The following is a 24,630-nucleotide window of genomic DNA, read 5'->3' as shown; positions in this document are numbered from 1 at the left end:
GCTTTTCTTTCTTAAAAATGGAAAAATGCACAAAGCACTATTGGGGTGTAACGTCTTTATTCCGGGGTTCCTGGGTCGAACGTCATAGTAAAGTGGTGAAACAAACTATACTTTGAAACCAGCGAGAATGGCATTGAATGAAGGACTGCAGTGGGCCCAGCAGCTGGAGAGAATTTAAAAAGGTTACGCTTCAGTTGTTTAAAGTGTGAATTCATATCCTCCTCCCTCCCCCCCCCCGTCCCGTCCCGTCCCGTCCCGTCCCGTCCCGCCCCGCCTTCATGTGTTCAACTTGGAATGTTAATCCACTCCAATAAGACACAACCACGAGCAGAAATCACAGACGCGAACGTCAGTTGCTTGTAGTGAATAAAATCTCTATTAGTTACATACTTATACAGTATTAATTTAATACATGAAAACAATTATTTTTCAAACAAGATTAATATGCACTAGAAACAGAACATTCATTGAATAATAAAAAAAAGGTTTACAGAAACATCCAAAAGAAATATTAAATAAAAAAAAAAACGCTCCATCTATTCTCCAGCAAGTTCTCAATATACCGTAGAACAGTCACATAGCTGTGGTAGTACACTTTTTATTGTTATTGTGAAAACAAAGACAGATTGAAGATAATTACTGCAATCAAAACTGATCTCCCACTAAATAATTAGCAGCGCTAGAAATCTCATAATATCAAGACTAATAAGAAGGCATCATGCAGACCAGATAAACAAGGTAAGCCAGTTATTTCACAACAGAACTGGCAGAGCGCTTCAAGAAGATGCAGCACAACCCACCCTTTTCAGAACTGTAAACTCGTACATTATATATTAGCACTGCAAGACTAATCTCCAGTCAATGCTTGCTTACAAGTTTTTTTTATAAAGAAGCTGGGGTGCACTTTATCAAAATGTTAAAAAAAAATATTTAGTGACAACATAGACCTTCCTTTAACCCTTGAGGTCCTGCCTTATCTTAGTGCTGCTTGTTAACCTGCTGTCGGAAATCACGCTGGAACTTCATGGGACTCCTAGAATAATCACTGTCTGTCCTGTTCTCACGTCTGCTCAATAAAAAGGAGTTTATTCTTCAGCGCGACAAACATACATTTCGGGACTGAAACAGTTAAACAAAAAAGACAAAGCAAAAAGGGAAGTGTTAATGTCTTATGAATTTACCCAAGATTAAGTGGCAAATTCATTTTGTCTGGCACCGTATCAAAGAGAGTTTGATCTGCTTACTTTCAGGTAGTGGGATACTGCTTCACTTCAAGAATTAGCGTCCTGTGTGTAAAGTGTATCCGTGAATAGGGATGCAGAAGCAGCTTGTTGATTAATGGCAGAATAGGCATTGCAGTGGTGGGAACCTGCAGTACTCAGTAAAACAATATCATTTTCTAGAATGAAAATCCACGTTTACTGCAGCGTGTGTTTCTTTATGAACCTGCTCACGGGAAGTGCACAGCAGGTAAGACTTACGGAGTTACTTTGTCAGCTACACGTACACTGCCACCACTTTCAAGTCTGAACAATGCTGCGGGCGCTTGAGAACTGCAACACTGTATCTTCATGGGAAGTGTGTTTTCTTTGAAAGGGGGGGTTCACAGGGAAAATCTTTTGGTCTATTTTAGTATTTGTTTATAACCCCTCCCTATAAAATAGATTAGCTAGCCTACATGTCCATGTTTAAAATGGTCATTGTAAAACGCAGACACTTTTGTAGTCACTCTCACACACACACACACATACACCAGCTTAAAGCAAAAATCAGGCAACCAATATGATTCAAGTCCAAAGAGTCCTTGGGATCGTATACCATGTTGTTTAATCTGTAACAGGTATTTTAATTACAACTTAGCTTTGACCGTGAAACTGTTGGAAAAAGCAAGAGAGCAGAAAAAAATGAATTTTTTTTTTTTTTTTTAAACCAAAAAATATATATAAAAAGGTAGTAATAAACGTCACTATTTTCACTAAAAGAGCACAGCATAGTCAAACACAAGTCAGAGTGGCTACAACAGGGTTACCCACGATGAGAGAGGAATGTGGCACTTATACAGTCTTTGTATAATAAGCTTTTAACAGTCATGCGAGGGCACAGTCCCTATATATATATATATATTTTTTTTTTTACAAGGCAAGAAACTTGACCACAAAGGGAGAAAGAGGAGGCACTACACTTGAAAGACTTTGAGAACAACAAGTCAAGTCCAACACTGTACAACCGCGTCCACAAATACTCAGCAGAATCCATAGCAAGAGAACAAGTTATTTCATTCATGATTTAGTGCTAGCGACGTGGCCGTTCTCCTTCAGCCTGAAAATAATCAAACTAAAATGTTGACTGCATATGACAGATGGAAGGAGACAGACTCATTGAAGCCTTACATATCACTGCGATGTGCGAAGAAAAAAATAAAATAAAATAATAATCTAGAAATGCAAGCAGAAATGAGCAGCTATGGGTGCTTGCTTTATTTATATATGGAAGTAATTTGGTTTTATTGATTCAAACTAAAAAGCCCCAGTTATGGATTTTGCATCCGAATATACAAATTGAAAAACTGCTGCTGGGTTACTTTGTGCCTAACGATTCCACAGACGACGAAAGTGAACTCTGCAAGACTATGAAGGAATCAGGGGCTAGCTGGAGTGCTCCATCCACATTCATCGAGTAGAACCTATTAAATCAATAGAACACTATTATTGTCTCTTAAGGGAAGTCGACAATTGTTTGGGCATTTGTACACCGACTGATAGGCCAAGGTGAGTGAGCATGTCCCCTTTACAAAATGATGATGATGATGATGATGATGATGATGATGATGACGACGATGATGATGATGATAGTCTTTATCTTTGCAATGACCAGAGTATTAAAGAAGTGCATGCACTGGGACTATCACAAAGCAGCATTTGATTACTAAAAAAAAAAAAAAAATTAAAAAAAGAACATTTTTCCACACCTAGACTAGGGAGTCTTACTGTGTTAAACATGTTTTGGGTTCAAAGGGAATTATTTATATTCCATCTCAAAACACACATCTGTATTATCAGTGTGTTTTTAGGTGACTATGAAAATCTGTTTAAAATAAGGGATATAAAGCATTTAGAAATGAGTTCAGCACTGCTGGCGTGGCGACGTGTGTTCAGCGTCTCACAGTACAGACACTGCTTTTAGAAATGAGTTCAGCACAGCTGGCGTGGCGACGTGTGTTCAGCGTCTCACAGTACAGACACTGCTTTTAGAAATGAGTTCAGCACTGCTGGCGTGGCGACGTGTGTTCAGCGTCTCACAGTACAGACACTGCTTTTCCTGTTTTAGGTAGGGACGGGCAATGTAAAAAATACTGTACATTATTTTAACAGTGCAGTGCTTATAAAGTCAAGTGCTTACAAAGTCAAATATTTCTATACCAATACTATTATTACCAACAGTGTTTAGAAAAAGTACAAATATAAATATAGTACAACTAAATGGGGCATCTTCGATCTGCTTGTTAAAAAAATCAGAATTCTTCACTCACTACGTATATTTTAGGGAACCTCTGAATACAGCTTTTTACTTGAAATATCTATCTTGTGTGACAGTGTTTTTTACTTTACTACACCCTAGAAATCCCCAGTGTAGACAGACAGACAGCCAGCCAGCCTGCTCTTCAGAGAATGCACTTCTTTAATATGACCGATGCTCATGCAGGGAGCGGATCTGTTTAGTGAATATGTATAGAGATCGGAGTAAGCGTTCGGAGACACAGCTACCAGAGACTGTCCTCCACAAACAGCTGATGGCACTGCCGGGGAGCCAAGACGAACCACAAGACACCACCGAGGAGAAGCTGGCAAGAGAAACAACAGCATCCGAACACGGCCAGGCCTGCAGCTCTGAGGACAAAACAGATTCATATTCATACAGACAGACAGAGATATATACATATAGATCCATCTCTATTCACAATGCCTCCGCAGAGTACTCCTGCTCTAGAGGGAACGCACAGGGGCTCAGCGGGCTTATTGTAATGTAGGGGACACTGACTCTGCAGAAATCAAAGGGATGCACATGCCCATTAAAGCATGGTGCCCTCTGGGCTGAAGCAGAGTACAGCATTTCCAGAGGCGTGCAGGTAAGCCAGATAAAGAATGAAGCCATGACCTCTAGAATTACTCTCCCTCATGCATCTTCAAATACAAATCATATATTAGTAGTAAAATATATTTTTTATACAATCATAAAATCGAGATTATGTTTATACAGCATGCCTAGCTAGGAATAAGCCATGCATCATGCACCAGGCTCGCCCCTCAATATCAGGCAGTGATTGAAGGGTGGCTGTGGGTTGGGGTGAGGAAAGTCAAAGCACTGTGGATGTGTCGTTGTACTTCTCAAACACAGCTCTGTTTGTATTTACCTGTAGAACAATTATGACCGATAGGCAGGCTGGAATCGCGCGGTTTCTTCAAATATCATTTCCTTCAGTTTTTCCTTGGGAAGATCGTCCAGCTCCATATCAAACTTAAACGGAGCCTCGGCCACGGGCTGAAGAGGAAGAGGAAGAGGAAGAAGAAGAGGATGATGAAGAAGATGAAGACGAAGGCTCAAAACAAGTCAAGAAACTGCTTCAGGGGTAATCCCCTAGCTGAGTAAAAAAATAATAATCTAGCAGTTCAGAGGAGGCTTCCCAGCAAGTCCAGGTGCAGCAACAGCACATGAAATGTGATAGTGAAGTACCTCATCTGTCGGGTCATAGTACTGCTCCAGGTAGGGATGGGCCAAAGCCGCTTCCACTTCAATCCTCTTGTGAGGGTTAAATGTCAGCATTTTGTCCAATAAATCCAAGGCTAGGATAGAGAACACGTTGGTGATGTTAATGGAGACAATTCCACTTTAACATGAAGGCAAGTGAGACCGTAAAAAACACCTTCGTCCTGAACTTGTCACGCCCTAACCTGAGTGAAACTAAACACATTTAAAGAAGTTTAATCCAGTGAGAAACGTCTTTGGTTTTACTCCTAATAAAAACACATGTGTAGTAATGGAAACCTGGTTTCGTTACAGGCAGGCTGTGACGGATGTTGCTTTTGTTTTTTTTTTTTTTTAACTTAAATTGGAGCAGCCTTTTAAATTAATATAGCATTGTGCTTGTAATACAGATATACCTCACTGCTATAGTCCCACAATTTGCCGCTGCAATGTAGGGATTAATTATTATTATTAAGATACAAAGTTATTTCTGCCCAGTCTATAAATAAAAAATGAACACTGATAACATGAAAACTTAAGATGGACAGTCGGATTTGTAGAAATAAATACAACATTATGATGTACTTAAAGGACTGAAAACATAGGGGCCAAAAGAAGTTCAGAGATAATGGTTTTACACAGGAAATTAGCTATAGGTAATCTCTCTGATCTGGAACTTCCTGATACTGATCCACAGTATGACACACGCTCTGAGCGGATGCAAGTGAACAGCCCCAACACAAACGTCTTGATGAGGATAATGATAATGATAATAGGGACAATGATGAGACCCACCTTTCGGATCTGCATTTGGAAAGAGTCTGTTCCAGGGAACTTTGCTCCGCAGCGGCAGAGACAGCAGGTAATTTCTTGCTTTAATATTGATGATACAATTCAAGTCCTCCTGTGATGGGGAACCCAGAATACCTAAAAGGAACAGGATCATCATGAAAATACAAAAGAACTCGCACGCAACAAAACCGCAGCTGCCAAGCTGCTAGATTTAAACAAGCCTGTTTATTTCAGTCACATAACTTGTACGCACAGAGCTTTCCTGTTCTGAATCTGTGAGTTTACTAATCATTCCGGCTCAGTGCATCAGTGTGGGCTGCTCAACCCTTTATGTACATTTTTCAAACAGGCTTTAAAATGATACTGACGTCACTTGTTTGGCTCATCCCCCACACACAGTCAGAGATATGGGCATGTTCTCAAAATGTAGTGGGCACGAGTTACACAGCTCTTCTTTCGAATGCACTCTGGAACTCTTCTCCGTCTCACATGTGGTTTATGTTTTATCAACCACAAAACAGAGGAAGCACCTCCCTAGAAATGTCATCTGTGCAAGGTGGAATGACCCTGCAAGTCAGCTCTCTTGTCCTACCCTTCAATGCACAGGGAAGGCATTCTATTCAGAACGTATTTGTGATGCATTTGAAAAATCAAGCACCGCCATGCCTGCTCAACAGCTCTTAGCAAAGCAGCATCATACCTGCAGTGCTCAAAACACACTAAAACCTCAAGATAGTATTGTATTAAATGTATCTTTCTTTACCGAGAATGTGGTTGAGCTGATCCAGATAGTGTTTTCCAGGGAAGATAGGTCTGTTTGACAGCATCTCAGCCAGAATACAGCCCACTGACCAGATATCAATTGATTTGGTATAACCCTGCAAGCAGAAACACAGACCCATCACCCATCATAGAATATGACAAGACAACACCCCCCCTCTGGACTATAAACAGAAACACAGCAGCCAACTACAGTATACATGTATTTCCAACTTTCCTTCAGGCATCGCAATAAACAGCAAGGACTCCAGCTTCAGTTTGAGCACTGTGGGGTTTGACTGTGAGTTTAATCTACAGCAAGGACTCCAGCTTTAGTTTGAGCACTGTGGGGTTTGACTGAGTTTACTCTACAGCAAGGACTCCAGCTTCAGTTTGAGCACTGTGGGGTTTGACTGTGAGTTTAATCTACAGCAAGGACTCCAGCTTCAGTTTGAGCACTGTGGGGTTTGAAAGCTCAGCTAACTCTGATTTAAGCTCCAAGTGAAAGGGCTCAAACTGTGACGTGACTTCAATCCCTCCTGCCGGCACCATGGGAAGCAGCAGTAGGAAAGCAGTGGCCCCTACCTTGGAGTTGAGCATGATCTCAGGAGCTCTGTACCAGCGTGTCGCCACGTACTCCGTCAGGAAACCAGTGTGATCGTGATCCGGATCAGCAACGCGGGCCAGTCCGAAGTCACAGATCTGAAAGGAAAACCCCTTTAGCCGGTCGCATCTAAAACCATTATTAAAACTTGCTGGAAACCTCACCCAGCTACTCAGCAAATCACTTTACATTTTCACAATCTTTGAACCCGCCTTAAAACTGCAGGTTTCAAATCAGACTCGATCCTCAAAATACAGAAGAGTGGTAATGTCCTCACACAGCAGTAGTTACCTGCAGGTTAGTGATCTCATTTGCCTGTAGTCAGTTATCTAGTAGGTAATGACCGCTGCCTCGGACAATGCTTAAAACGAGACAAATAACGCAACAAAAGATGTCCCAATAGTAACACATTGTGAGTGAAGTACTGATTGACTGACCTTCAGATCACAGGTGGTGTTGAGCAGCAGGTTGGAAGGTTTAAGGTCCCTGTGCAAGACGTTGGCAGAGTGGATGTACTTCAGCCCTCGCAGGATCTGGTACAGGAAGTAGCAGATATGGTCATTGCTGAGATGTTGCGTCTTTAAGAGCTTGTAAAGATCTGTTTCCATCAAGTCCTGTACAATATATCTGAAGAAGAATCTCAGTCAAGCAAAAATGAGTTACTGAACATGTCGTCCCGTTTTGAAATTCCCACACCTATTATCTTTAACCATTCCCCCAGCACTGAAACGTCCAAGAGCAAGAGTTACAACAGATACTGCCACTGGCAGAGATACCCTTGTGATGTTTTACTGTGCTTTACAATTAGAAACCTCTTCATTAACACAAGTTGTACAGGATGATCAATATATTCTAAACATTTTTTTAAAATACATAATAAAATGGGGCTGTGGTGAGTTACTTTAGGTTATAATTGCATCTCAGGGTTCTGGAGATTGCATCATGAAGTATGATAACCTTGTAATACACTGCAGCCCACCTATTATTCTGTATGTAAATTATATGGATGTACACAGAGTTACAAGAAGCCTGATCTGCCTAATTAAAAAAAACAACTAGCAAATGAATCAAATAACAGATACAATAATCAAGACCACAAGCTTGAGTTAATGAAGCAATTTCCAGAATGTTTTTTCTAAATCCATTTCCTATCCTTTCAGACGTCCTTAAGGACTGTGGAAAAACCTTTGATATGGGTGTGGCGCACTTTGACCTATCAATGGTAGATCACTATTTAAATACTTTCCTTATAGCAGCCGTATAGACGTACCAAAACAACAAAAACTGTGACAAAGAGAATTCATGTTTTTAAATGCATTTTAGCATAGCATTTAAGGATAGCTATTATATTTATTATTTATGCAGGTTATTACTATTTTTGTATTTATTATATGACACATATGTATTAAGCTGCTGTACAGACAGCTGTGACAATTTAATAAAATAAAAACAGCATTGCAGTAGTTTAATTCAAAAGGTAGCACGCTTTCAATTCAGTGTTTTGTGAAGAATACAGAAGCAGCAAGTAAATGAAGAAACTCTGGTACAAGAGCAGTTGTGCTCTGTCCTTCCTTAACCTCTGTCTGAGCTGGCGAGCAAAGGCTTCATTATGATGCACGTCACAGGAACTTTGGAAAAACAAAAATGTGTGCAAGGATCCTGAGCCAAGTGTGACGCAGGAGCTGGAGACAAGGCCATGCAACTAAAATCTCCATTAAAAAAAAAAGACTTGTAATGAAATCGAGGGGGCAACTGTACACAAAACCCACGCTAAGCACAATGCAGCCTTTCCTTTCCTTTAACTGTTTAGTTGTTTAAAGTAGCAAGCTGTGTCTCGTCACAAAGCAAAACGTGTGTAGAGATGAATCTGAATTATTATTAATGGATACAGACGGGCAGTAAAAACACCCAGATGTATTCTGGTTGGGTAACTCCTGTTAAGAGAATGATCAATGAGATTTCGCAGGAGCTGGAGAATTTTAGCAACAAGTGACAGCAAAGGGAGAATGCATGCGGGCAGGAATGTGCAAATTATAAAAAAGAAAAAATCACAACCGAGAGAAACCCTGAGAGGGGATCCTTGAGGGTCTGCATTGTAACTGCCTGTGCAGTTCCAACACCACTCATCGTCTTTGGCTCCATTTAAAAGGAATTTCAGACTTTCAGTTCCGCTCCAGGAAAAGGATACACATCTTTCATCTGGTGGATGGAAGGCGTGCGGATGATGTCGTTGATTCCGATGATGTTCTCGTGCTTGAAGCGCAGCAGGATCTTGATCTCTCGCAGGGTGCGCTGGCAGTACGTCTGGTGCTCATAGGGGCTGATTTTCTTGATGGCTACTCGGACCTTGCTGTCCCTGTCATACGCAGAGCTACAAACAAAACGGAAAAATGAAAAACAAAATCAATCATGCATTTTGAAACAAAAGCATCCCCCCACGTACCTGTCCATGACAACCAGCGACATCAAATATCAAACTTAAAAAAAAAAAATTAGAGCAGCAGTGTGGAGTAGTGGTTAGGGCTCTGGACTCTTGACCGGAGGGTCGTGGGTTCAATCCCAGGTGGAGGACACTGCTGCTGTACCCTTGAGCAAGGTACTTTGCCTAGATTGCTCCAGTAAAAACCCAACTGTATACATGGGTAATTGTATGTAAAATAATGTGATATCTTATAACAATTGTAAGTCGCCCTGGATAAGGGCGTCTGCTAAGAAATAAATAATAATAATAATAAATAATAAAATAAATAAATGGAATGCAATACAGGGATTGATTTTAGTTTTGAACCAGTTATATCTATTATTATTATTATTATTATTATTATTATTATTATTATTATTATTATTATTATTATTATTATGAAGCACGCTATATTATGTTGTAACATTAACATACTTTTTGGATCATAAACTTAACTTAAACTGAAACAGTACAATAAAAAGTAACAGAACAAGTTTGAGCCGGCAGATCAAGGCAATCACAGGCAGCGGCTTTGTGTTGTGACACGGCACGTCATTGATCTTGCAGTTCAAAAACTCCTAAATGTCACACACTAGATTCTGCTTGAAGTTTGCCATTTCATGTATTATTCAGCTCAATGAACTCTTCAAACATCCAAGTGATCCTTCTACATCTTCATGCAAGTATTAAATTGGAAAAAAAAAACACAGCAATTTCCTTTTTTTGTTAAATCAAATGCCATCTGTAGCCATGCAGAACGTGTCAGTTATATTGACATGCAGGATTGCATTTGATTTGGAAGTGTGCCCCCACACCCTGAAATCCAGAGAGCAATAACCCCTCCCGACTGCTGGATCTCTTTCAAGTGTCACGCGTCACTTTCCAGCATTGACGACAACTGGCTTCTTACAGGAACATTCAAGAAGAATTGAAATAAATGGACTCTGGGTTAGCGCAAAGTCTTTGGCTGCAGACGCCTCATAACTGGGAGAGCAGCCAATGTGTGCAGAGCAGCAGCAGCAGCACGAATGAGCCAAAGACAATGCAATCAGAGACAGGCCCCACCCTTACTGACAATCCTTTACTAAAGCTGCAGGGCAAGGAGACCCAAGCACAGCAAACTTCAGTTAATATTTAACACAGTGTACACACTGTAATTTCATCAGGCATGCTGCCCAGAAAATGTCCACAGCAAACATTACAAGCCTTTTGTGATTGGAGCTGAACATTTGTCCACATGTGAACATCTTCTGTATAGTTTATAATATACAAATGTATATAATGAATGATGACAGTTAAAGTCAGATAGTATATAAGACATGATAGTGTAGGGTGCTTGTGTCTGTGTGTTTATATATACACACACACACACACACAGTGCGATTGGGAAACTGTATTTGTGTTAGTTTTGGAAAACACTGACCTTAACAATTCACCCCCACCGACCACAACCTCCTTAACTCCCTGAGCTGAACTCGCAGTACAATTCTACCAACGGAAAATGTAATAATGATGTTTGTAATGCTAACACTAAACGCTCTGCAAAGCTCAAATCCTTTTTGGTCAAGTGCAGGTGAGAATGAGCGTGTCTCTAAATTTGAACAGCGTGCAAAACTGGCGGCTACCAACAGCACTGTTCACCTGCCACTGTCGACTTGCACTACACCTGGAACCCACTGCATCAGTGAAACTGTAATCGAGGGGCTGCCAAGCACTGAGAATGAGGACACAAGTACTGTAGCAATGAAACGTGTAGATGTAGTGGTTAGTTCAATTCCTTTTGTGGATCCGTTTTTACCTTTATGGACCCTTCTATACTTTGTATCACAGACTCCTACTGATGTTTTGGATTGCATGTGGGTATAATCCGCTGAGCGGCTGGATTTCATACAGATCTTATCAGCGAGGGCTCTATGTGTGTGTGGTGCCTGCTCAGGGGTGCTCAGGTTCAAGCTGCAATGCTACTAGAATATGCTCTGTTAGTTTCTTTAACTCACCGAATTACATCTTGCTTGCTAAAACAAGGGCAACAAGTAAACAGTCTGTTGCTGAATCCTTATCAGTGTTGCATCATTAAACCACAATGATGACAAACAGATTCCTATCCGATCACGAAAAACATACGCAACCTCATTTATCTTTTAGTGCACTATAATTTATAATAACCTACTTAGTTTCTGTAGTATTTAGTATTTATAAGAAATAATGCGTACCATTAAAATGGCTCATACAATCTATGACTGCAGTACTGCAATGTCTATGCTGTCGAAAGACAGTATTTGGCTCAAATGTTGTTTGTTGGACACTAGTTTTTTTGAAAACTTTTTAGAATCATTCTTGCAAACAATATTTGTTACCCACCCTGTGCTGGAATGATCAGAGGTATCTGGGTGGTGGAGGATTCGGCATCGCCCCACCCCAACCCCACAGAGCAGCGCTATCCACTCCAGGGTTTACTATTCTGATTCGATTAGACTCTGCGTTATTGTAGACCTAGCTTCTTTATTACAGAGAGAATGATACATCAGGCTAGAGGACTGTCCACATCTGATGCAGCCACACTAAATGGCAGCACTCTGGAGCACACTGTGATGCTATAATTAGTCTCTGTTATTGGAAGGTCTTCACACAGTGCGCTTTCGTCAGGACTGGTGTTTATTTTCACGTGTATTGTTACCACCCCTGCTGTAACCTGCCTTTTACCATAGAAGAACCTGATGAGAGTCAATGCAATAGAGATTCAATGCTACTATATTCTTCTATACTGTAGTCTTCTGTGCCTGCTGCTACACCCTCTCTGTGAGCCAACAGCGCATGCTTTAGCTATTACTTGCACTACAACATGGCTTCTCATAAACTCCCGAAGCAAAGCAGAAATTTAAAGGGGGATTGCCTTCCCTCTCCACTAACATTTGCAGAACTCTGTACAGTCGATTGCAGTGAAGCTTGAAGATTGCTGCCCGTTACTGCACACGTCGACACACGAAAGGAAATCACGACCACATGAATACCCGATGCACCCAAAGCAGACAGTGAACTTGAAAATAAAGACGTTAACACTGCCTCTTTACCTCACTGTAAATGAAATGAAAAGACTAGAGCTCTTACAGGGAGGTCTCTCCGCCTCGTCTGCGCTTCACAAAGACCACATCATGTATATTCAGGGGAGATGACGTGCAAGCCTTTGCAATCAGGTTACCTGCTTTTTTAGTTTTTTGGTCAAGGTTTTGGAAGCACAGTCCTGTGTACTTTTCAGTAGGAAGCCTGTTTAAATCAGTTTGGCAAATTAATTTTAGTTTAGTTTCTTTTTTTAAACCAAACTACATAAGAGAAGTACAAACACCAAAAAAACAATGTCAGTACAGTGCTAGGAAAGAAACACTACATTGCTGAGGGTTTGCCCCACACTGTGCTGTGGCAGTGTGCTCCAAAGAGTTTGGACAGAAATGTACTTTTATTATTATTTGTTTATTCAGCAGACGCCTTTATCCAAGGCAACTTACAGAGACTCGGGAGTGTGAACTGTGCATCAGCTGCAGAGTCACTTACAACAACGTCTCACCCGAAAGACAGAGCACAAGGAGGTGAAGTGACTTGCTCAGGGTCACAGTCACAAGTAATTTCTATCCCAAAATAAAGGATTACAAAATCCGGATCACTGTAATCCAGGTTTTGAAAACCCAGCCCCAATGCTGTCATGCACTCACACAGGCACCCTGCAATTCACAGCAACAGCATTCAGTGAACTCCTCCACTGCTAACAGATTGACATCTTCAAGCACTGTTATTAAAATGCCATTTTTAGCACACAGGGATTTCAAGAGATCACCTTGTACGACAGTTTCTCTCTGTACTCCCTTCCCCCGGTACTTGATCACTGGGTATGTGCTTGTTCATTCGCTATTCATTCATAAAAGCTTCCGTCTAAAGGAACTATGGGGATGCAGAAATGGAAAGGCATCAAACTCTCTATACGTTTTTGCACAGCAGCAACCATACTGCACAGTACAGCAGCACAGGGTTTGCACTGCCAGGCACACATAAAAACTTCAGAAACAACAGCTGCTCCTCAGAGTCGCAAATCACTTCAATCTCCACTCAATTCAAACATGCATTACACATCAAAACACAAATTAAAACAAGCCAGTCAAACAGAGAGCCACCAGTCATGTTTTCCAAACCTCAGTGTAACGGTTACGGTATGTTGCTGGCTTCCAGCAGCCCTTAGAAGGATGCAGGTCTGTCTACAGTACGCAGGCAGCCTTGAAGTACAGCCCAGAGCTGCACAATCGAGCCCTTTGAGCTGAAATGTTTTGGAGCTGCAAAAATGTTTGGAAATCCTTGCAGTTTCCCTGCCTGTGATACTGCAGCAGTCTTCACAGCTCCACAATGGGTTACACAGACTGCACTGCGTAGGCGTTGATAGTAACATATTTACAATATTCACATTTATACAAACGATTTAGAAAGTTTAGATTGCAGACTCCTGGTCTACCAAAGCTCTTCTGGCTGGAAAGGAAACATTCACAATCAACAAAGAAACATCTGGGAATGCTGTATATTTCAACACACACGACAGGAACACATTTTAGCTGCATTTAGCCTTAATTCACCACAGCTACGGCACAGAATCAAAGACGCAGGGGTATTGCAGATGCATTCAATTGTAACCTGCCTTCAGGGCATTACTGTAACTAGGTGAATTGTGGCAACCTTTAGAATCAAAACACATGAATAAAATCAACAGGCAGAAACAGCAACCGTCCTGTTGATCTTGAGCTCACAACAATCAGCTGCAATGCCAGCGTGCCGTGTACAGAGAGGACAAAAATCAATAACACTGCGGAGTGCAACGAGCTCGTTTCAATAACCATTGCGGTAAACATTCAACACAATAGACTGCAAGGACGCGCACGCTCCTGTAGCACACTGTCCAGACCCTCTCCGCTGAACCGGGCGATGGCTCTGTGATGCAGCGTCAGCGTGGACACCTGTTCACCAAGCGCCAGGGTGAAACCTCCAAACCCACTTCATCTGTGAAACTGCATTGAACCCAGGCCTCCTGAGGTTACACGCACAAGAGGCTGTGCCACCTACCTACCGCAGCCCCCCTGAATACAGAACACTGCCCTTAGATCCTGGTTGTCAAGGCAACATCAGCAAGAGATTGAGCTCCGAGTTCGGAGGCACAGCATTAAAAGCAAAGTGTGCCTATGAATAGCTGCAGTGCCAGCTGAAGGATCTGAAGCTGTTGGCACATAGTGCACTGTGAAACACTTGGATTTAATGCCTTTAATAGTCTGTACAGCATACAAATATTACCTGATGCATTCCTAAGGGCCATGTGGCAGTACATCTCTGCAACCTAACTTTGTATTGCTCATCAATCAAACTACAGTACAGTAACATCAAGGAGGTTATCTCTGCGCGCGCGTGTGTGATAGATATGTGTGTGTGTGTGTGTGAGAGAGTGAAAGGAGGTATAACTGCAGTGTACAAGAATGAAAAACATGAAACGGTTTTTAGCAGACCGCTTTGTGGAACATTTCCGAAGCATTGGAATCAGCACCGCTACATTTCAACAATGATAAAGAACACTGCTGAAGACGCATCACCATATGTGGGATCAGTCAGTGCTGTGGAACAAATACTGCTCAGAAACAAACACCTTGTTTCCACCATCACTATTTCCATACCGTGTCAGCACGGTACTTAAACAGCACAGTAATGGAAGCATGCCAAGTAGTCCCCGCGAAATATAGAAATCTGTGTAGATAACAGAAATGACGCTATATGTACAATGGAAGCCATGATAACACGTGTGTGTGTGTGTGCGTGTGTGTCAGTGTGCGTGTGTGGGGGGGGGGGGGGGGGGGGGGTGCATTTAAGAAAGCTTTATTGCATACAATAAAAGACTGATCCTTTTTTTAATTCCTAGCACCAGGTTACTGGTACTCATGAAACCAGAGAGTGTGTTGAACAGTAACGTTTGACGACTTGGCTTGGTTTTCGATGCTTCCTTCTTCATCTTCCACTAATGTACTGTTCTTGAACCAAGAAACAGAATCCTGTATTGCAGTCACTGCAGTGGTGGCAGTTTGCAGAGACAGGAACAGCTTTGTTTCCGCGGAAACTGGCTTTAGAACTTGGCTTATTGCAGCAAGAAAGAGATATTACACAACATGCTGCAACGATGCCAATCCAATCCCCCACCCCACCCTCCCTCCCTCCCTCCCTCCCTCCCTCCCTCCCTCGGCTGTAAAACAGGAGCGATCAGCACCATGAAAAAAAAAAGAAAAGCCATAAACTACATCCAGTGCTTTAGGAGCTACACCTGCACAGAGGTTATGACAGCGCCCCACCCCCCAGTTCATCTAGCACTCATCAAAAAGCAGATCAAGTACTGCTGCATTGGTCGAGCAAGGATGAAAGCAGAATATAAACTGAAAATACAGCTAGAATCTATTCCAGGGGGCGGGGCGGTTATGTCATGTATGGAGTTGTTTGGTTCTAGTTTTGTAAAGTTGCAGTAATGTGTATCAGCTCTATTTTGAGACTCTGACGTCAGTCATGCAATGGCTGCCATAGGAACGAGATCTGCGCTGGAAGGCTTGGGAGAAAGCCTGGGCATTGTAACACAGCCAAACACGAAGCAGTCAGCATCAGCAGCTAAATAAAGCAGTCAGCATTAGCAGCCAAATGTAAAAACCCACCAAAAAAACAAAAGGAGGTTCAAGGGTCACAAGCTGTAAAGGTGCTCTTTGATACTGCGCATATAAATATACATGAAAGAGCTCTTTTATGTTGGCCAGGCCTGGGTACTCAAAGCTAGGCATTTCAAATGGCAGATATTATTTCTGATAACTCGTCCCCCTGCCCATTGCTATAGTGGGTCAAACAGGATGACGTCTGGGACAGTGAGTGAGGTCAAGCTACAGTCCTGCTCCTAGCCGGTCATCTTAAACAGAGTTCGCATGCCAATAGAGTTTACAGAACCCATGCCGAATTCAATAGGGTGTGGACGGAGGGATCCGTGTTTTTAACATTCTCCAATCCCATTAAACCCAATTCCAGCTCCAAACTGGGAAGAAAAAAAAAGGATGTAAGGATGTGGGAATGGATTGCTCAAATACAGGAGGTAGCTTTTTTGAAAACTTGTTAATAATAATAATAATAATAATAATAATAATAATAATGTATATTGTGAAGACAGGGTGTTTACTGAACATGCTGTTACCTGCCACATACAGTCTGTTACTTGCAAATTCTGACTGTCCTGCCACTGAAGGAAACAAAGAGGAAACAGTACTTTCCTAACTATACCGTGCTAAAGAAACAACACCATCACAGCTACCTTGTAATGTCAGAGAATGTGGTTTCATCTAAACCACCACTGAAATATTCTCACACGAAGCACTGTTATAAGCAAGTACAGTGCTGTGCGTTAGGGACGCTGGAACAAGCTTTGTTTAATAACTGGTTAACGGTTAGGAACAGAAGCTCCTGTAATAAAACCACAAAACAAAAAGAAGCTGTTTCAAACACACTCTCTCTCTCTCTCTGCACAATAGGTCATGCACTGCCACACAGCTTAGGGTCTGGCAGTAACCCAGAAAGCACTGTCACACAACAGGTTACTGTGCCCTGCTGGCTTCTCCAAAGCTCATCACTTCCCAGCCATGCAGAAAAATATCAATCTGTGTATGTCGAGGAGTGACATCACAAGAGGTACTGCAGGCTACAGACTGCATTTCATGAATGTGGCACCTTTTATTCTTATTCTGCATTGATTAGATAATACCCTGTGCTGCTGAAGAACTCAAGTGCAATAAATACAGCTCCCCAAACTAGAGAACCCATCAAATTATTTACTGTTCTAATCTGAGCAATGTGGCAACAGCCTGGAAGTGCACACACTGCGAAGTCTACAGCAGGCAAGCCTGGGAGAAACACTACTGTCCAATTCCCAGGCTAACAGGCCTTGCAGACCAGGAGGGGAAGAAAATAAATCCAGATCAAAAACAGGTCTGTCTGCTTACTTACTGCACCTGCTATTAAAGATGCTACTGACTGCATGAAAGCAAACCAGCCAGGTCAACACTGAACAAATGATACTACTCGTCTCCTGGTAGCCTTTCCCAGCATGTCTTTACAAGAACCTACACTGCACTGCCCCACCCCCTCACTAAGCCATTCATGAAGCAACTGTTTATCCTAATTGATTTCTTACAGCAACAACAGAAAGGATCACCTAAGCCAGGTAGACTGGGGTCAGAAACAAAGCTGTCGACCCAGTTAATGTCACAAGCATCCTAGGTACCTACTGTAGGACAGAAAGCAAGTTTCCAGGGATAGGTGATCACTCTGCACTACGACCAGAAACCATCGACTCCCCATCACCTGCCCACAGCTGACACAGCTCTCAATTGAACCATTAGCGCATTGCTTATTCAACCTGCCTGGCTTCAATGGGCTGGACACAGAGTCACTGTGAACACATCTCACTGGAGGGAGGGGGTGGGGGAGGATAAACACCGAGAGGCATCTTACTGAAATTCTAGCAATTAACATGGGGAGTGAGGGAGAGGGGGGGGGTCAAGATATTCAATCAGTAAACACTCGGGGCGGGCAGAGGGCTTTCTTCACACAGAAGTGATTTATACTGTAGAAGCGACATGCAGAGAGGCGAGCCGGCTGATCCTGGCAGAAACGCTGCAGAGAGAAGAGGCTGGTTTTCAGCAAGACCTCGTCTCGGGTTTGCTCTATTAATATAACAACCTGTTTATTTTAATAATGGTTTATTGTATTGCATTCCTTTAGTGCAGTACAAGATCAGATCAGTTCACAGAAAGGGCTAGGCTGTTACAGGGACTCAAATAGCAATGCTGCGTCTGGTTATTACCAATACGACAATATACAGGCTAATGGCAGCTAACAATGCAAGTGTGCCATATGCATCTAACACTGTATAGTCCCAGCTTCAGAAGAATCAAGTACTGAATAACTAAATGTGAAGGCGACATATACAACCTTATGCTCGCTTTTTTATTGACTGTTCAGTTTCAGAAATCTACTGGGAAACTACTAATTGAGCTTCCTGGTTTCACAAAAACAACACGTCCACCTTGAGTTACCGTGTGCCAAAGAAACAGGAGAAGAAAAGGCTGACCAAACACAAAAGAAGGGAGCATCTCCACTTTCAAAGGGCGACAGTGAAGTCATCTGCACGATCAATAACCCAATAACGCACAGTGCAAACGCACAGCATTTATTAAGGCAGAGTCACTTGCTCAGTCCATCTAGATCCCGTGGCAATTCACTTTGCAGACATCTCTAACCACCCCACCGATAAGCAGCCCTAACCCGTATGATAAAGGACTGAAGCATGAAGTGCCTCAAATTCTGTTGCAAAGGCTTTGTTTACAGCAATGCTGCATTTCAAAGTTAGATTTATCACAACTGTAAGTGACACATTTAAATATTTTTTGCTTTTTAACATTTACACAACTATTTAGAAAGTAAAATAAACTTTTCAATGACAAATGTTTCGACTAGAAGTCTAGCACATTGAAAAAGACTTTGTCTTGCATGTTGAATTTATTCATTCGGTTTCTTTCAGTATTTCAACTGAAAAGCAAAATGCCTGTTTCACCAGCGAGATTCACTCCACAAAATGGATACAAGCTTAAACAAGATGAAATGAATGGAAGGCTGTTGCTATGAGCTCTGTTATGGGATGTTTGGCATTGTCCTGGCTGGTAGAAGCTTGCACAGGAATTCCAGAAGGGTTACCTTCACTTTGTCATTCCACTCACCCATGGAACAGACACCAGCCCGGTGAGCTCACAGTAACACATAGAAACATCAGCAAGGGCTCAACATGCTTTGAGATGGACCAGCAAGAAAGGAAACACAGCATTTTAAATCAATGCATTTTTAACACTGTGCAAGCACACAGTCCACTGCAAACATTCACAGCACACACTGTCTAGAATAAAAAGGGACTGAACCAGGAGGAATGATCATTATGCATCCTTTTGCACACTCTATACAGCACCTAGGACTGCTACAGTACACGTGGTTTGTTTGCAAAGGCTATTACTGAATGTGCGTTTTCATGTTACATTTTAGAAAATGGTATTTAAAATAAACAGAGCTCGGGGTATATGGGTAAAGTACTGTAGAGTGGCGAGTGAAACGCCTTGGAGGCATCGTACAGTACAAGGCAATGTTAGCAATAGCACTACACTGCAGATACAAGCACCCTGAGCCTTCTATGAACCAACCAAAAGCATGCAGTCTAAGGCTGCGAGCACGAGAAGGCACGACTTAATGAAGGAGATGTCTGGGCACAGAAATACGGCACCAATCACACTTTCTGGAATTAGTTTCATGCTGTCCTTTCACTCTTAAATTGCATGCATTTTTGAGCACAAGACTGCACTAAAACTCAAACCTAAGTGTCATTTTCAAATGATCTTAATAAAGGAGAGAGAAATACGCAGCCCCAACGTACCTGGAGTAGATGCTAACAGGACTTCTGTTGGTCTGCTTATCATTAATAATATATTTCAATACAATTACAGCTATGCAAGGTCAACCTACATGTATTACTATTAACTAAACTCCCATGGAATAAAACACACTCTGCTGGCCATAAAGTGGCTCCAAGACCACTGTAAAGAAACCAGGGAAAAACCAAGACTTCTTTAAAACAATCCAATAAAAAGTATTTCATAACGGACACAGCGAGTCTTAATTGAATTCCCTTAATCCTGGCCCAAAAGACATCATGTGCGTAAGATGTCTGAACACAGCGGCATGCATGACTGCTTTGAGCTCCCATTCAGACTCCAGGCAGCTAATAGCTCCCATTCCTCACATTAATAACCTGTTACATAATCACCATGTGCAGTACATGCACTCTACACTGCAATGTGCAATCTTTATAATATATAAATAGTGTTATTAAACTCCAATGTAAAACAAGAACAGGCGCGGCAGGAATGATTATAAAGATCAGCAATCACCTTGCACATTGTCATTTTTAATGACATGATCATTGCTCGCCGTTTCAAATCCATTCGATTTCCTTTCACTTTGGAAATGGCAGCCTTAGTTACAGAAACACACTCATGTTCTTCATGACGGTGGGCTTGTGATAATAACCAGGCTGCTTCATCCCTGGAATATCGTATCACTGCCTCCACTCAAACTGCACAGTGATGAGAGGTCATCTGCTGTAATCCCAAACCGCCCGAATGTGTGCGTTCACCAACGCAAGATCAATACAAACGCTTCTCAAAGGACTCCAAGCTTAGAAGTGAAAACACCCAATAACTGGCAAGCCAAATCAATAACAGACGATTTGTCTATTGAAAGAATCGATTTCATTGCACTGCTTATCTAGACAGTTCATTTAAAGCTAGTGCTGATTGGTTTAACACTGAGTACTGGCAATTAAAAAAGTTAGAAGCCTTTTCTTTAGGTCAGACTAAAACTTCTTCCCCCAGTCTCTCTTCTTTAATTCCTGGCTGGGTCTTTCAGGGACTAGACTTGCACAAATCACACTGAATCAAACAAATCACGCTGGCTTTACACCTGTCGCCTCTCCTAATGAACTCTGCAGTGAAGGGGCGATTCCGCATTGAGATAAAGCAGCGTGTCTGAACCGGCTGTTGCCAATATCAACACACATGTGCAGGAAGGGTTCGAGTTATTATTTAAAGATCATTTTCATTTATATGCCATGGTAAATGGATGACGCACGGGCGGGGCTTTACTGTACAACACCAGGCATGAATGAAAAGACCCATCGTTCACTACCAAAATGCTCTGGAAATTAGTGGCTCTGTTTTTCCATTACTGTACTGGTACAGTAGTAGATGTCTGGACGCCTTACAGTGATTTGGGCTATTTAACCATTCAGTGTAACTGGCAATGCACGTTTCTGTACCAAATTCCTATATATATACATACTTTATGGACAACAGACTTTTAAATCTGCACCAGTCAGCTTGGTAAAAAAACCTACTCCAGGGCTTATTAACTCAAGCATGGGCAAGAAGATCAGCATTTGAGACATTCATCAATAATAATAATAATAACAATAACAATAATAATGTGTGGCTATGGTTTGCACAGCAGTAACATGTATGTAACATGTATGTAAAACTGTATCTTAAGTGAATAGGCCTAATACATACATCACAGCTCATGTACACAGTTGTTCCATAAAGGAAAAAAAAAAATTCTCAGCAGTCGTTCTGAAAGTGACATTGGACTGTGGAAACAAACAATACAGACATTATGCAAACACAACACACCTCCTCGCCTGACAAACAGCCATTCCTTCAGAGTGGTGTGTGTGCCCCCCCCCCCCCCCCCCCCCCCCTACAGGTAGTAACACAGCACTACCGAGCCGAGAGCCGACGGACTGAAGAAAAGGAGTGACCAGAGCAGCGCAAAAGACTGACTGCTCCATTTTAGTAAAATGAAAAAAAGAAACCAAGTTTTGACAATGCACAGGCAGCAATAGAAAGTGCACACAGTAACTAACAATGTGAGATGCGTACACAGCAATAATCAAGCAGCCGTGCAAATAGTCCACATTCGTTCCGGTCTACTCTAACACCAGGCACACCGTGGCAAGGTAAACCAGCTGTAGGTGTAAAACACACCGCTGCGTGTTTTTCTTTCGTATAGCCAGCTCCTCTGCGCGATCAACAAGTTCTTACAGAAGAAGCATGCTCTGCGTCGCGCTGGGGAGGGGATGCAGCTACTCCCCCCCCCCATCCACATCTCCATCTGCTTTGGATCCTGAGCCGTCTGCATGTTAGTGCAAATTACACCAGTTCAGCTTCAGAAGAGCCATGAAATCACTTACCACACCATCCCGTAGGCCCCCTCCCCGATGTATGACAGGTTGCTGTACCGGGGACCGACGTCAAAGGGCTGTCCGCGTACCAGCTCTGCTCCGGAGCCGGGGTTGGGAGCGCCGCCCGCCGCAGCAGTCGCCATGTTCACTGGCTGCCTTCGCAAGTCCAACAACTAGCACTAACAGCACAGAAAAGCAGTGTGCGTTTTAGTGTAGAGACTTGAACTTCTACCGGAGCCCTTTTCGGTGAAGAAAAAAGACTCGGGAACACGAACGACGGTAGTTTGTTGTCTGCAGTTTCTTTGCAGCTGTACTTGTGAGTTGCGCTCAAACTGCAGGATTGCAAAGAGACAGAGAGAGACACTGCAGGAAATAACGGGGAGGGAGCGAAATGCAATCGAGAGTGAGGGAAGAAAAAAAAAGAGAAAAAAGTGACGGCCTGCGGTAAACCACGTGACGGGGATGCTGGAGGAAGGCGTGTGGCGCGGAATGAGCATGCGCGCTACTTCGGAACAGCGTTTATATCACTGAAATACATTCACTTCAACAGGAAAATGAATTGAAATGACTGATTTATTTTTTGGAAAACAACCCATCACACAACATGGCAAGAAACTAATAAAAGAAGCGTGTGATTGTGTTGGATCTAGGAACACGATCAATTGGAATCAACGTGGGCACTGAAGTGCAGCTAAACACACAATTTTGACCAATTTTCCTTAACCTAATGTTATGTTTGAGCAAAAAAAAAAAAAAAAATCTTAATATGCTTACCCATCTAAACTTACCGACAATGTATACTGAGAGCTGAAGTGCGTTTCTTAATGATAGTTATGTATTTAATTGTGTTGCCTTTTTAGGTTTCCAGTGTCTATCAGGCGTTGAAGAATACAGAAGTAAGCTGGCACCTCAATGCAATACACTACGGTTTTAAAATGCCACGCTTTATCACTGAGCTGAACTTTTCACATCTAAGAGGTTTTTAAAACGTGTGTGAAGGACCAACACCACAGACTGCGGCCTCTCCTCTCTTGGGAGGGAAGCTTGGGAACTAGTACAGACCAGTACAGCCCCAGTAACCTCCCAGCAGCCTGTTTCATAAACACCATTGCAGCGTTTGCTATTCCAGCTATGCAGTCTGTGTATCGTTTGTATTGCGATACAAGACCAGCAGCACAACAGAGCTCGTGCAGTGACTCCGGGATGAAGAATACCTGCGTTTTATAGGTAGTGGGTGGTATCAATACACGCGTGGGCAACCTGCACATCGTGATACGTATCGTGACCCCCTCGGTGGCCACCAAACCTTTGGACTTGTGAACTGCTAGAATTACTGAGTTAAAAAAAGGGCACACGCAGAATCAAACGCCTGGCCTGGAACAATGTCTTGAATAATAAGAGCTGTTAATGATGGCAGATTTATTCGCGTGTTCACTATTAGACACCCCTCTGGGAAATGCAGCATGCGTGGATGGTTGAGTGGTGGGCAGAAGGGAGAGTACTAATATAATTGCTCCCCCCTTTTTTCTTGATACAATCCGAAAGGCTGCCATTTCTTTTTTCTCGGTTGGTATTTTTTCAGAACGCCATGTGCTGCTTCATGGTGTCACAGGAAACATGACTCGAATCTCCCACTGTCTGTCTGCAACACACTTCCCCTATGAGATCTGCATTCCAGCTGCTGCACACTCCTGTCATTCAGCCGAGAGGACAGGTCCTGGAAGGATGTCACTCTCTTCGGATACTGGCACTCAAAACCGCACATGGCAAAGGGTTACAATGCATGTTCCAGAGTTCTGCTGTATCTTCATTTAGGTCACTCTAGCAGTGCAGTCTAGGGTACACACGTGTCTGAAGCAGCAAACTTCACCACCATATCAGTGTGTCACAGGGGTCCCAGCTGGTGCAAACCCAGATAGCCAGTGTTATACAGAAGCGCTTTTAACGAAGGAGTTCCAAGCCAGTGCAGTCTATCTATCTCCCCTCATAATGAATGGCTGTCAAAGTATCAAACAAACCGAATTGGTGGTTCTGGAAGTACTTCTTTTAGATACACAGAAAAGCGGTCATAGAACATGTCATATATTTATTGCTCTTTCGTAGTTAATCTTTCTGCGCATTTCAAATGTTTCTGCGTAAATGCGAAAGATCTTGGTCTTATTGAAAAAAAAATCTTCTGTGTTTCCCTCGTCTAAACTTAATTCCCCCGCTTCATCAAAGTGATAAACTCCATGTTATTTCTTGTTTAAAAACCATGAATAGGTTAATAATAATAATAATAATAATCTTAGATGTCCGTGTGACTCCATCACTGCCACCTGCTGGTTCGTCTAGGCGTTGCATGTGTGTTCTGAGCTGCACTTGGTTTGGCGGCTGCCCTTGCTGAGAGAGCAG

General features: G+C 42.4%; 1 protein-coding gene across 1 annotated transcript; it reads right to left on the bottom strand.

Moving 5' to 3' along the window:
* Positions 1-357: 357 nt before the first annotated feature.
* Positions 358-22,725, bottom strand: LOC117426782 (mitogen-activated protein kinase 1). The gene is made up of 9 exons (XM_034044758.3): positions 22,246-22,725; positions 9,087-9,269; positions 7,336-7,525; positions 6,880-6,996; positions 6,299-6,413; positions 5,539-5,670; positions 4,732-4,841; positions 4,412-4,539; positions 358-3,887 (listed from the first exon to the last, which is right to left on the bottom strand). Exons 1-8 carry the CDS (start codon positions 22,377-22,379, stop codon positions 4,423-4,425), a joined length of 1,098 nt encoding a protein of 365 aa, XP_033900649.1. The 5' UTR covers positions 22,380-22,725; the 3' UTR covers positions 358-3,887; positions 4,412-4,422.
* Between the last annotated feature and the right edge of the window lie 1,905 nt (positions 22,726-24,630).

The sequence above is a fragment of the Acipenser ruthenus genome, chromosome 21, assembly GCF_902713425.1.
Source record: "Acipenser ruthenus chromosome 21, fAciRut3.2 maternal haplotype, whole genome shotgun sequence".
Taxonomy (NCBI): domain Eukaryota; kingdom Metazoa; phylum Chordata; class Actinopteri; order Acipenseriformes; family Acipenseridae; genus Acipenser; species Acipenser ruthenus.
The sequence above is the reverse complement of the archived record's forward strand: the minus strand, read 5'-3'. Positions and strand labels throughout refer to the sequence as shown.